Source organism: Leguminivora glycinivorella, chromosome 15 (assembly GCF_023078275.1).
Source record: "Leguminivora glycinivorella isolate SPB_JAAS2020 chromosome 15, LegGlyc_1.1, whole genome shotgun sequence".
NCBI classification, from domain to species: Eukaryota; Metazoa; Arthropoda; class Insecta; order Lepidoptera; family Tortricidae; genus Leguminivora; species Leguminivora glycinivorella.
Window position 1 is genome coordinate 1,350,189 of NC_062985.1, and position 13,134 is coordinate 1,363,322.

A 13,134-nucleotide genomic window follows, 5' to 3' on the forward strand; every position below is an offset into this window, starting at 1 on the left:
AATTTTATACAAAAATTAAGGAAAAAGTTAAATTTGTTTTTTAATTCCTATTTTGCTAGCAAGATTTTTTTTAAGAGTTGAGATTTTAGTAAGTTTTATAGCGTCATTAAGTTTCTCTAGTAAGTATCTATATTTTCTTAGTTATAATAATTATCCTGTATATATTTTACGAAAGTCGACTTATATTACTAAATGTTGGCAACAAAATAGGATCAATTAAAATTTGCTGAAGTTCTCAAAAAGTTTGTACATAGCTATATGTACAAACTGTTTGAGTACTGCTGAGCTACGTATCAACCTTTGGTATCAACTACCCCAGGTAGCATTTATACGTCTTTATGACGTCCGTTTACGGTACTGCTCAACGTAAGAGACGTCATTTCTTGACGTCGGGGGGTCCCAGCAGATGACGTCAATTTGTCACAGCCTCAAGACGTCAGTTTACAGACCTAAGAGAGACGTCATATACTGAGTTCATGGGGACGTCACTAGGCCGTACATATTAGGGCAGCCACTGACGTTGGAGTGACGTCATATACTGAATTAATAGGGACGTTACTGGGACGTACATATTAAGGCAGCCAAGACGTTGGAGTGACGTCATATACTGACTTCATAGAGACGTTACTGGGCCGTCCATATTAGGGCGGCCGCTTTTTAACCTTTTGAACACCAGACGACGAAGAAATATGCCGTTGCCCTGATGTCACGCTATCGCATTTTTTGTTGAGCGCAATTGAACTTTGCGGAATCCCCGTAGGTGTCTATTACATTAACAAAGCTGACGTCCTTGGCGTCTTGGCCGTCGTTGGCGTCCACAGCACGATTTTCCGATGTAAGTCATAACCGTCTTTGGCGGTCAAAAGGTTAAGTAAGTTATGTTAAGAGCAAAAATGTGATTTGTTTTGGATACTAAATAAAACCAATGACTTTTTAAATTTGTTTTTATTACACTGTAAAAACCGAATTTACTCATACAAAGTACACAACAAATGTTTAAACATAAACTAATTACTAACTACGAAAAAATCTGCCTAAATTACTGACTTTTGTGGGTATAATATCTGGGTATAAAAACTTATTTACAGAATGTTTTCGCTTAAATCGTAGACTGTACATGATAAGTACTGCTTTAAATTGATTAAATGAGTAATTGTTAGCAACTCGAAACGAAAATATAATAAAATACTAGTTACTACCGGCCGTTTACGACAAAAAAGAGGCTAAACGCGTTTCGAGAACAATTCTTCATCAGCTTCTCACTACACCATTAGTTTACTGCATAATAAGCTATCAATATTACACTTTAAACAACATTAATGAGTAAAAGAAAAATAAATTATTACCACGACACGAAACCGCTAAGATGGCGTCCCAACCGGAAGTCCTATTATTTACTTACAAAATTCAAACAAGTTACGACAGATTTGACGTTGACGACTTGACGTTTTGAAAAAAAAAAACACGTAGGTCAGGCCATAGACTAAAGAAATATGAAACTCTATTATCTATGTATTTTTGCTACCAAAATATAATGGACTTTAGTACTATTAATAATAGATGTCATTTTGATTTGATAGCATTTTTTTTGTGTCGTAATGTTGGGAATCATTGCTTGATGATATTATCATACTATGGAGTGACGACGGGCTGTCTGCCATGTAATTAAGTCACAGACAAAAAAAATCCGTGTACTTATTCCTTTCCTTTCCGCGTATATAATTTCCTACCCTTTTTACTCGACATTGGCTATGGGCAACAACGCCCTCAAGTCCAAAAAAAAAACTTGTCATTTTCGGGTCTTTCTATTTATTTATTTACCTAATTTATAATCTTTTTCGTTTCAGCTGCAAACGACTATACTTTAACTGCAAATTTTGAAACCAGCTCACTACAGCGTCCTTCAATGACCTCTTATCAAATCAGCTTGTTCCACACACTGAACTGAAGACAAAGACATTTATTATTCTTCGCACCAAAGCATCAAAGGACATATTACACGTACTTAAATGCAATAATCGCATTTCTCTATCTTTCTGCAGTCACAGTCGTTGGCAGATAACCAATCGAGTGACAAGATTAAAATTGTAATCCGAGTCATACAATCATATCTAACCAGTTTTGAGGCAGAAGGCACAAAGGGAGGCCTATGCTCAGCAGTGGGCGATTAATGGCTGAAATTATGATGATGAACTTCTGCTGACGCGGACAATGGAATTGCATCCAATCAAAGATATCTAATATCCATCGTTTGTCCAATGTATCCAATGTCGAAATTTGTACCATACCCGGACATTTTAACAAACTTTAAAATAGTCTCTTTAATGTATGCGACCACAGTCGTAACAGCTTTACTTCTCTGCGCCTACCTTTACTCACCGTACGCTGCACAGACCAGAGAAAACACCAAATATATCCTACTATGGACTCCCGCAACCTCTTTCCCTTTACACTACTTACGGCACGGATTCGATGCGTTCAAGTCCAACGACTGTCAATACAAGAACTGCTACGTTTCTCACGATGCCAACGATCTTAAACACTTGGATCAGTTCCATGCGATCGTTTTCAACGGAAAAGATATTCCTGTTATGAAACCTACATCATACCGGTGGCCATGGCATAGATCACCTAGTCAAAAATACGTTTATGCGAACGTCGAGTCACCCCAGAACTACCCTATGTGCGACACTCATTTCAATAACTTTTTCAATTGGACGTGGACTTATAAGCTAGATTCTGATTTGCGTTGGGGCTACTTCACAGTTCACGATTTAATGGGACACATCGTCGGACCAAACAAAGATATGGATTGGCAAGAATCTGGTCCCATAGACAACCACACCAAGACTCGTTTATCCTCAAAAAGTGTAGCCGCTGCATGGTTCATTTCTAATTGTAAATCAAGGAGTCTGAGAGAAAATTTTGTTAGTGATTTAGGAAGAGAATTAGATCTGAATGATCTATCTTTAGACGTATACGGGTCATGTGGTACATACACATGTGATCGGGGAAACCCGGAAAAGTGTGGAAAAATGTTGGAAATTAAATACTATTTTTACTTCGCATTTGAGAATTCGATATATCCAGAATACGTGACGGAAAAAGTGCTGACGGCCCTAAACCATTACACGGTGCCTGTTGTATTCGGGGGTGCCAATTATTCCTGGTAAATAGCAATTTTCTAGTTGTTCTAATAATATTTGCACTGAATGTTGATTAATTTCTAGAAGAATTTATTTATTTATTTAAACTTTATTGCACAAATAAAACAAAAATGTACAAATGGCGGACTTAATGCCTAATGGCATTCTCTACCAGTCAACCATCGGGCCAAACAGAGACATGTAAAAATGGTGCAAGGAGAAGGAAAAATGACAATGACAATTATCCAAAACAACTGATTAACTAAAAATAAGAATATGTGCTGATTATGTGGCACCTGCTGCGAAAGTATTGGACGCTGATGGTTCGATTCCAGCCGAGGGCAACTGGTGGAAATTGGAATTTTCAAAGATAATCCCTCAGCTTTCAACGATATAATAATATCATCCTCCTTGCATTATCCCGGCACGACATTCGCCACGGCTCATGGGAGCCAGGGGTCCACTTTGACAACTAATCCCAAGGTTTGGCTTAGGCACCAGTTCTACGAAAGAAACTGCCATCTGATCTGACCTTCCAACCCGAAGGGTAACTAGCCCTAATTTGGATTACGCCGTGTCTTGCGTGGGCGACGGTCGCGCGATGGTCGCGCGACGGCGATGCGACGCATACGAAATCACACCTTATTGATATGGAAGCATGAGACGCGACGGCGACGGTCGCGCGACCGTCGCCCACGCAAGACACTGCGTTAGTCCGGTTTCCTCGCGATGTTTTCCTTCACCGAAAAGCGACTGGCAAATATCAAATGACATTGCCCACATAAATTCCCAAAAACTCGCGATCTCCGGATTGAAAGTGCACGCTCTTACCGCTAGTCCATCAGCGCTTCCAACGATATAATCATAATATTAATAATATTGCAGGTACTTGCCTCCAGGCAGCTACTTGAACGCACGCGAGCTGGGCGCCCCACGTCTTGCGGCGAGAATGGCCGACATCATTGACAACCACAAGAATGGCAACGGCAGCATGTACCACGACTTCTTTAGGTAATCCTAAACCCTGTATTTTAACGATTCTGTTTAAAAACCCTCAGATTGCTCCCTCTATTACACAGATGATGTGTTCAACTTCAAAGTACTGCATCTATGCAGTTACAACTGTACGAGGCCATGCACTTAGCGAGCAACAGAAGCCTATGGAGATGTACTTCAACAGATGGACACAATGTCACGATCCTTAGCATCGAGGTAACGACTAAAGAAGAAGAAATTGACAGCTGCGTGCTGAACATTCGGTGGACCACCTTCCACTTATATGTACTTCCATAGAAGGACATAACCATCCTTAGCATCGATGGAACGACTAATAAGAAATTGACAGCTGCGTTCTGAACATTCGGCGGACCACCTTCCACTTATATGTACTTCCATAGGACATAACCATCCTTACTCCTTAGCATCGAGGGAACGACTAATAAGAAATTGACAGCTGCGTTCTGAACATTCGGTGGACCACCTTCCACTTATATGTACTTCCATAGAAGGACATAACCATCCTTACTCCTTAGCATCGAGGGAACGACTAATGAGAAATTGACAGCTGCGTGCTGAACATTCGGTGGACCACCTTCCACTTATATGTACTTCCATAGAAGGACATAACCATCCTTACTCCTTAGCATCGAGGGAACGACTAATAAGAAATTGACAGCTGCGTGCTGAACATTCGGTGGACCACCTTCCACTTATATGTACTTCCATAGAAGGACATAACCATCCTTACTCCTTAGCATCGAGGGAACGACTAATAAGAAATTGACAGCTGCGTTCTGAACATTCGGTGGACCACCTTCCACTTATATGTACTTCCATAGAAGGACATAACCATCCTTAGCATCGATGGAACGACTAATAAGAAATTGACAGCTGCGTTCTGAATATTCGGCGGACCACCTTCCACTAATATGTAGTTCCACTCCTGTCGAATAGACCTCGAACTGGATCAAGGTCACGGACCGAAAAGTCCATACATAAAAATTTAATTTGATTTCTTATGGTACTTTTAATAAAAGACATTGATTTTCATACAATTCTAAAACTCAAATACAAATTTTACCTTCCAGATGGCGAAACCACTACAGATTCAAAGCAACAATTGCGACAGAATCTGTGTGCAGCATGTGCAAACTCCTGAACGATCCGGCAGCCATCATGGAAAACACTGTGTACAGCAACCTTCCAGAATGGTGGCTTGGTCACGGGATGACGTGTACAAAGCTCTGTGGCGCGGAGTAGGCTTCGCAGCCTGAGTGCGTTTTCACATTATCCGATCCGATATCGGATGTCATGTGACAAATGTGTCAATTATATATGGAAATAATGTTACATTGTGGTCCATTTTTAAATATGGCTAAATTTGATTTTGGTAAAAATAATTTGTTTCTATATTGGCTTCTAGTTTTTGCTGTTTCTGGTTTTATGGGAAATAGATGTGGGTATTTTCGAACAAAGATTGCCGCTTCCAATATAAATATTGAGGGTAGCGTTCTAACGCTTAAAATTAAAGCTTAAAATTAATAAAATGAGGGCGAGCGCTATTAGGGATGTGAATGTTGGCTGATATGCGGATACATTTCTTTTGCATGATGAAAAGTTGTTGCGAGTCTACACTGGTTCCCCACAGAACGACACCGTAACGGAGGCTCGAATAAATATACGAAAAATATACAGACAACGCGGCTTCAAGACTAGTGTTAGATTTAAGTATGCTTAGTGCGTATGTATATCTAGCTATTTTTGTTTTGGTATTTTGAATGTGTGTTTTCCAGTTTAGACTGGAGTCTATCGTGATTCCTAGTAGATTGAATTCATTAACCTCTTCTATTTCATTATTGTTTACTTTTAATTGTAATTTTAGTGGCTTTTTTTGGATGGGTTTGAACTGAATTATCTTTGTTTTTTCGGATGCGCTGCGACATGCTCGCGACAGCGGTGAGCGGCGGCCATACATTGGAGCGAGACACAGCGATGGGACTTTTCGTTCGCACGTATGGCTGCCGCTCACCGCTGTCGCGCTTAGACCAATGTCGTGGCTGGGCCGTTACGCTCAGACCGTTTTCACATTATCCGATCCGATATCGGATGTCGGAAGGATTTCAATAGAAAAAATCCAAGATGGCGCCTGTAATGTATGGGATATCGGTCCGACATCCGATATCGGATCGGATAATGTGAAAACGCACTAAGTCTGGCAAAAAAGAGTAGGAACAAAAAAGTGGCAACATTGTACAGGCGTCCCTTTCAAATCACTTACTTGTGAAAAAACGGGACACTACGATATTCCCACTTTTTTAACCGCCTTCCAAATCTCAAAGGAAGGGGTTATCAAGTCGTCTGTATGTTTTTTTTTTTTTTATGTTTGTTCCTCGATATCTCCGTCGTTACTAGACCGATTTTGAATTTTTTTTTTTTTTTGATTGAATGTATATGCATACAGATTGGTCCCATTTTTCTCAGAACCTAGTTCTGATGATGGAATCCTGGAGAAATCGAGGGAACTTCTCAAATCTGAAAGGCATACATATGGTGATTTTTGTGTTTTTAATGGAACAGCATGCATTTACGTACGGAACAGTGACATTTGGTGCAGTGGAACTCCTGATGATGGTCAGAATGGAACTCCTCAAATCTGAACGGCACACTTATAGTGACTTTGGTATTTTTATAAGAACAGCATGCACTTACGTCCAGAACAGTGATATTTGGTGCAGTGCAATTGCTGATGATGGTCAGAACGGAACTCCTCAAATCTGAACGGCACACTTATAGTGACTTTGGTATTTTTATAAGAACAGCATGCACTTACGTGAACCCCACAGTCAGGCGGTTTTTTTTTTCTTCAAAATTATAATTTGCATTGTTTTTGCCAAGCTATAAACGCGAGCGAAATCGAAATGGACCGGCCTGGGATCGCAGATACCGCATTTCTGAATTTAAAATAAAAAATGTATGTGTAATTTTTGCTAATTTTTAAAAGCTATTTGCATATTTTATAAGCTTTAATTATTTACTTCCCATGTTATATATAAAAGCTTATGGCTTGTGATGTTTATGGGTCCAATCTTGCAAATGACATGCATGATGTTGATGAGTAGATAGCAAAAAGTACAGTTAACAATAGAAACTTGTACTTATCAATTATTTTATTTTGCTTAAAACTAATTTAAACTTGTTGTCAGCTTTCATGCTAAAGATTTTGTGAGTTGTATGCTGTTTTACTCTATTTCTGCTTGCATTTTTCGACACATCATAGGTATCTGTAAGCAATTTTGATCGTAGTGACCTTGCCTGGGTGGCTAGCCGAATGGCACAATCGCTCACGAAACGCTCACGAAACGAAGCGCTAGTAGATATCTATCTCTATCGCGCTTGCGTATTGGCGCGACAGAGCCAGCGGCGTATCGCTTTCGTTTGGCGTCGGAGAAATGCCATTCGGCTACGGGGCCTGCTAAGCCACGGTCCTAAGTCGGTCGGTATTTATTTGTCTGATGAACACAGATATTTGTTCCTCAGTCATGGATGTTTTCTATGTATATATGTATGTATTTATCTATATAAGTAAGTATATCGTCGCCTAGCACCCATAGTACAAGCTTTGCTTGGGTAAGGTGTCCCCTCCAATATTTATTTATTATTTATAATATGATACCTACTAGTGTAGGTACTAGGTACACTCATGGAATTTAATTGTTGAGCCATTTAGAGGCCAGAATAATGTTGCTAAGTCATATATTCTGTCAAACAAGTTTGTCAGTAAATAAGAACTAAGAAAACTATAGGTAACCTTTTCTCTAGCACCCTAAAGAAAAGGATGCATATAGTTTCCTTTGTTCTTATTTACTGACAGACTTGGTTGACAGAGTATAGTTAAGCTATGACGTGTCGCTAGAAACGTATAAACAATTAAAGTCCGTGACTGTACCACAGGGGTAGCTGTTAATGAAAACGTCTTAGTTAGTTGTTATTTTTATTATTTATTTTTATTCTTTACTTATTTTTTTACAATATGATGATAACACAAAAGCAATAGAAACCAAATATTTTAAACATTAAAAAAATACTATATTTTGAATATTTAAAAAATGATTGGGGTCATAATTGAGCAATATTAAAAATAAAAATTATTTCTTATTTATCCGAAATATCAGCATAAAACCGGTATGAGGAAAAGGCTTTAAGTATTCCACTAGCATTTTGTATAGCTTCCCAATTGACCTCAATAAAATCGCACAAGGTCATATGTGGTCTGTTTCTAAGCTGATGTACGACAGGGGGTTCCCACTTTTCCCAACGTATTGATGTGTCTATGTATATCGCTTTATCTGTCAACCGATCGATTGCTACAACCCCTTTATAATTGTTCATTAGTTGTTCGATTACTGGATGACTGTCAAAGCTTTTATCTTGTACAATTTCTATGTTGGGAAAATTGGTTTCCTGATACTTTTCACCAATTTTCTTTAATTCAGTATTGATCACTGTGAGCTCAGCAGGCCTTAAATAACTTGGTATCTGAATAGTCTCTCGTTTTTGTTGAGCAACTGATACTGAAGTTTTTTTAATGTGTGTTTCATTCTCAGCTTCCATTTTCTGAATTAAATTTCTCATTTCATTTATCTCTGACTGATGTTTTTCTTTCATTTCTTTCAACTGGCTTTTAAGTTCATTGATCTGGTCTTCATAAGTTGACATCTAAAAATATATTTTTAAGTAAATTAAATAGTTTATAAGAATAGTTTGACAAGTTATGATATAGATAAATACGATATTTATACGTTACATTGGGCAAGTAAAGTTTTTTCGTCGCTTAGCACCCATACACAAGCTTAGATTGGGACTAAGTTGATCTGTGTAAGATGTCCCCAATATTTATTTATTAAATAGAGTGTTATATACACGGTGCTCGTGAGCATTGCGAGAGATTTTAACCACGAAAAATAAAGAAAGAAAATTAAATAAAAATGAGAAAAAATTGGCAAAAAAAATTTTTTTTTGCTATTTTTAATGTATTTTCACATAAAAAGGATACATGGATACATGTAGAACTCAACATCATAGTGCAAAAATGGATTAGTTACAATTGCCCCCAGTCGAGATTTGCCCCGCTGTATGTAAGATATCGTTATAACTTTCCCATCGTTATAACATATTCTATCAGAAAAATATATTTATATTACTAATCTTAAAAAAAACCTTACCTATCCAATTTTAAACATATTAAAAATTATATTCAAGAATTTGCAACTGAATGTTTACGAATAGATAATATTAGATTCTTATTACAATTTAAATGGATAAGCATCAATTTAACATATCATTATAGTTTATGTTATAACTTATAATGAAATATTTTGAGTGTAATATTTATTAATAAAAAAAATACCTACTTGACTCCATAGACGGTCAACCAAATCTTGGCACTAAAAAACCGGCCAAGAGCGTGTCGGGCCATGCTCAGTGTAGGGTTCCGTAGTTTCCCGTATTTTTTTTCAAAAACTGTTCAACCTTATCAAGTTCAAAATAATTTTCCTAGAAAGTCTTTATAAAGTTCTATTACTTTCGTGATTTTTTTTTATATTTTTTAAACTAACAGGGGGGGGGGCACATTTTTTTTAAATTGCAGCCGACTTTATGCATTAGGGGGATTACCCCAAAAAAAACATTTTGCCATTATTTTATAATTTTTTATTTTACCATTTTTTCGGCGTGATTGATATACATATTGGTACCAAATTTCAGCTTTCTAGTTTCTAGTGCTGACGGTTACTGAGATTATCCGCGGACGGACGGACAGACAAACATAGTTGTCTACGGAACTCTAAAAAAGGCGTCAAATTTGAAAAATGTAGGACTCCGCGACCAATATCGTCTTCGTGAAACGCGGAAGGGACGCGTAAATATTGACGCTGGTGGAATAATCAACGAGCCATAAGGCCATAACTTTTAAAAACTGATTAAAAAATGTAGAGGCAAAGGTTTAATTCTTATAAAAAACTTGAATTTTCTGCCTTTCTTAGTGCCAAGATTTGGTTGACCGTCTATAGCCATTTGTATCTACTCACCTCAGCAGGCATCATTTTTTTTAGTTTACCCCTAAGTTGCCAAACTTTTTCTGCGCTTAAATAATTCTGAGATATTGGAACATCTTCATGCTGAATCACATCGACCTGCCGGTTTGGCTGTTCCAAGAGGCATTCTTTATTTAAAGTTTGAAATTGACTTGCCTCATTCTTTTCAATTTTGTCAGTCTCATCATTTGCGTCATTTTCTTTGCAAGTCGCAGTTTCATCCTCGAATTCGATTCCAATGTCGTTACCGAATAGTAGCGTATTATTCTTTTTTACTTGCACTTCAAGTTTTTTCAAAATTGCTTGTTGTTTCTGGTTATCCATTTCGAGCTGGTTGAGCTTCTGCTCCATGAGATTGAATTTTTCGTTTATGGTTGTATGTACAACCTGCAAGTTCTTGCAATGTAATGTAACGTAGTCTTTCTGATCTGCTAAATCTCGTTGTATATTTCTCAACAGTTCCATCATCATATTCGCAGCCATAGTTATCGTTTGAAATAAAAGTAAAACAATTATGTAACAAATAATCACAATATTAATTATTATATCCAAATAGTTTTCCAAATTAAAGGTGGTAGACTGTTTTCTACGTAAACATTTGAAAAAAAAAGCAAAAAAATGAAGGTGGCCGGAAAAACGGACAATTCAGTGTGACCACAGATGAGAGGCGACGAGGTTTTTTTTTTGTAATTTTATGGCAAGACGCGACGAGGTCTATAAAAACAAGGCCTGTCTAGACGGGACAATCAAATTGCCATTTTATCAGAAACTTAATTGACTTTAATGGATTAGAAGCTAGTGCTCTTACGTACATAAATTAGATACAAACTTCAAACATAAGTATATTTATTAACATGTGATAAATAATGAGTACGGTGCCTGTTAAGACATCGAAATTATCGAAATAAATCAGATTTAAAATTCGTTGTGACTAATTCAATAACAATCTTGGACACGAAGTTCTAAAAAGATTATTATTCTACTAACACTACACTACAGCCTGGAAAAAAAGTAGAAAATAATAGGGTCGCCCGCCACCGTCTGTTTAAACATAATGTCAATGAGAACAGTTAAGTGTTGCTACGATAAAAAAAAATTGTTCTGTAGGTACACACAATATTATAAAATTTGTGTGTGTACAGCCGATATAGAGGCAGATGTCGTTTGTAGAGCCCATTCAAGCATCGGCCGGCGCGTACGCAAGGCCAAGGTTCCGGAGCTCACAGTCCTCGCGGATGAAATCTTGCAGCAGCAACTTCTTGAGAGCCATGCGGCGGACCTGGATGAGAGAACATCCACTTATTTATTGTCTGAAAAATAACGGGCAGATATAGACGGCCAAGTAAAGTTTGTCACTAAAAAGGCGCCAAATTCAAATTTTCTTCGACAACCTTTGCCCCTACATTTTTAAAATTTAGCGCCATTCTTCCGGCTCAGCCACGACATTGGTCTAAGCTCGACAGCGGTGAGCGGCGGCCATGCATTGGAGCGAGACACGAGACACATCAGCAATGGGACTTTTCATTCGCACTTGTGGCTGTCGCTCACCGCTGTCGCGCTTAGACCAATGTCGTGGCTGGGATTTGCTTAACCGTATTTGCTTTTACAGGTGCTTAGCTTAATATGGTATGGGGAATGGATCGAGTTATACCATGGTTAGTTGGCAGTGAGCAACGTCAGTGCAAGTATTAAGGGACTCACTAACTACCAAACCGTGCCAAGATCATCCCTATAAGTAAGAGCAAAGAGAATCTCTTTTTGATGCTCTCACCTATGGGATGAACTGGATGGCATGAAATTGGCACGGCATGAGCCTAGTTGATGGTTACTTGGTCCTAAAAAGTACACTTACAGCGAGGGCTTGAAACTTGTCCCGACCCAACTCAATGTGTCAAGGGCTTAATATCTTATACTTACAGCTAAGGCTTGAAACTTGGCTTGACGCAGTTCATCCCGTATGAACATCATTTCGGGCCGGAAGTCTCTGTGAGCCAGCGGGTCCATGTCGATCTTGAGCCGTGGGTCGATGTTACTGAGTTGGTAGTCACTGAAGGCAAAAAAGTTGAACGCTGAGCTACGATATTATGGAATTCTCGGATGGAAAATATGTCGTAGAAGCGAAACAATGTGTCGTGATTAGCGAAAAACCTTTGTTGTTTACTCGATGCAAGAAAAAGTGTGGGGATTCTTATACGTTCCTCTTGCCCCTTTGGTTCCTCTTGGCCCTTTGGTTCTTTGGTATCTTACTTTTGTTTTCTAATGGGCCAAAGTTGTGCTAGGTTAACCACCAGGGCTAATATTGATACCCAACTTCCAAGCAACCCAAATTAAATGATTTGCTCCAAGAGGAGTGGTTGAAATGTAGTATTTTGAGCGTTACGAAGGGTATATGGCACGACATTTTTCACAAAACCACCATTAAAACACCGTTATCGCTCTTTCTTGCTGGTGCAATGGAAAATGGAAAACTAAACCGGTGCATTGAATTTTTTTTAATTTATTTTTTTGCGGTAAGACGTCCTAGTTCAAAAAGGATTTTTTTCATTGCTGTATCTGTATATGTAGAATATAATATTAATTATCTAAGTATTTGGCATAAAGATTCCATGATAAAATTTACTAACAACTTAGCCCCAACGTCGGCCTCCAGGGCCCCCGTCTCTTCCAACACATCAGGGGCGTCATCCTGTTCTTCTGCTGCTGACATAATAGCAAATCACTAGAATATAGGCTAGAAACTCTTTAATTAAAATAATAAACAAATCTTTTGGCTTGGCTGTTTGAATGCAAATTCCCACAAACCAGAAATTACAGTAAGTACTTATGTCAAACGATTTTTTTATTTAAATGTATAAGTACTAAGAAGGTTTTGATGAATTGTAGAAGGTTTTATATAA

General features: G+C 38.1%; 3 protein-coding genes across 3 annotated transcripts; 1 reads left to right on the forward strand and 2 right to left on the reverse strand.

Annotated features, from left to right (window-relative positions):
• Positions 1-1,846: 1,846 nt before the first annotated feature.
• LOC125233955 (alpha-(1,3)-fucosyltransferase C-like) lies at positions 1,847-5,416 on the forward strand. The gene is made up of 3 exons (XM_048140127.1): positions 1,847-3,169; positions 4,032-4,157; positions 5,234-5,416. The coding sequence occupies exons 1-3, from the start codon at positions 2,259-2,261 to the stop codon at positions 5,403-5,405; spliced, it is 1,209 nt and encodes a 402-aa protein (XP_047996084.1). The 5' UTR covers positions 1,847-2,258; the 3' UTR covers positions 5,406-5,416.
• Positions 5,417-8,183: 2,767 nt separating this feature from the next.
• LOC125234256 lies at positions 8,184-10,834 on the reverse strand. Its single transcript, XM_048140468.1, has 2 exons — positions 10,232-10,834; positions 8,184-8,861 (listed from the first exon to the last, which is right to left on the reverse strand). The coding sequence occupies exons 1-2, from the start codon at positions 10,718-10,720 to the stop codon at positions 8,298-8,300; spliced, it is 1,053 nt and encodes a 350-aa protein (XP_047996425.1). The 5' UTR covers positions 10,721-10,834; the 3' UTR covers positions 8,184-8,297.
• A 160-nt stretch (positions 10,835-10,994) lies between these two features.
• LOC125233783 lies at positions 10,995-13,079 on the reverse strand. The gene is made up of 3 exons (XM_048139877.1): positions 12,862-13,079; positions 12,155-12,284; positions 10,995-11,516 (listed from the first exon to the last, which is right to left on the reverse strand). The coding sequence occupies exons 1-3, from the start codon at positions 12,942-12,944 to the stop codon at positions 11,415-11,417; spliced, it is 315 nt and encodes a 104-aa protein (XP_047995834.1). The 5' UTR covers positions 12,945-13,079; the 3' UTR covers positions 10,995-11,414.
• Positions 13,080-13,134: the final 55 nt, after the last annotated feature.

Excerpts from the sequence above, each read along its gene's own strand:
- LOC125233955 (XM_048140127.1), top strand. The coding sequence starts at position 2,259 with ATGTATCCAATGTCGAAATTTGTACCATACCCGGACATTTTAACAAAC. Across the intron at positions 3,170-4,031 it reads GGGGGTGCCAATTATTCCTG|GTACTTGCCTCCAGGCAGCT; the intron begins GTAAATAGCAAT and ends ATAATATTGCAG. Across the intron at positions 4,158-5,233 it reads ATGTACCACGACTTCTTTAG|ATGGCGAAACCACTACAGAT; the intron begins GTAATCCTAAAC and ends TTTACCTTCCAG.
- LOC125234256 (XM_048140468.1), bottom strand. The coding sequence starts at position 10,720 with ATGGCTGCGAATATGATGATGGAACTGTTGAGAAATATACAACGAGAT. Across the intron at positions 8,862-10,231 it reads AAAAAATGATGCCTGCTGAG|ATGTCAACTTATGAAGACCA; the intron begins GTGAGTAGATAC and ends ATATATTTTTAG.
- LOC125233783 (XM_048139877.1), bottom strand. The coding sequence starts at position 12,944 with ATGTCAGCAGCAGAAGAACAGGATGACGCCCCTGATGTGTTGGAAGAG. Across the intron at positions 12,285-12,861 it reads GCCGACGTTGGGGCTAAGTT|TGACTACCAACTCAGTAACA; the intron begins GTTAGTAAATTT and ends TTTTGCCTTCAG. Across the intron at positions 11,517-12,154 it reads CCAAGTTTCAAGCCTTAGCT|GTCCGCCGCATGGCTCTCAA; the intron begins GTAAGTATAAGA and ends TCTCTCATCCAG.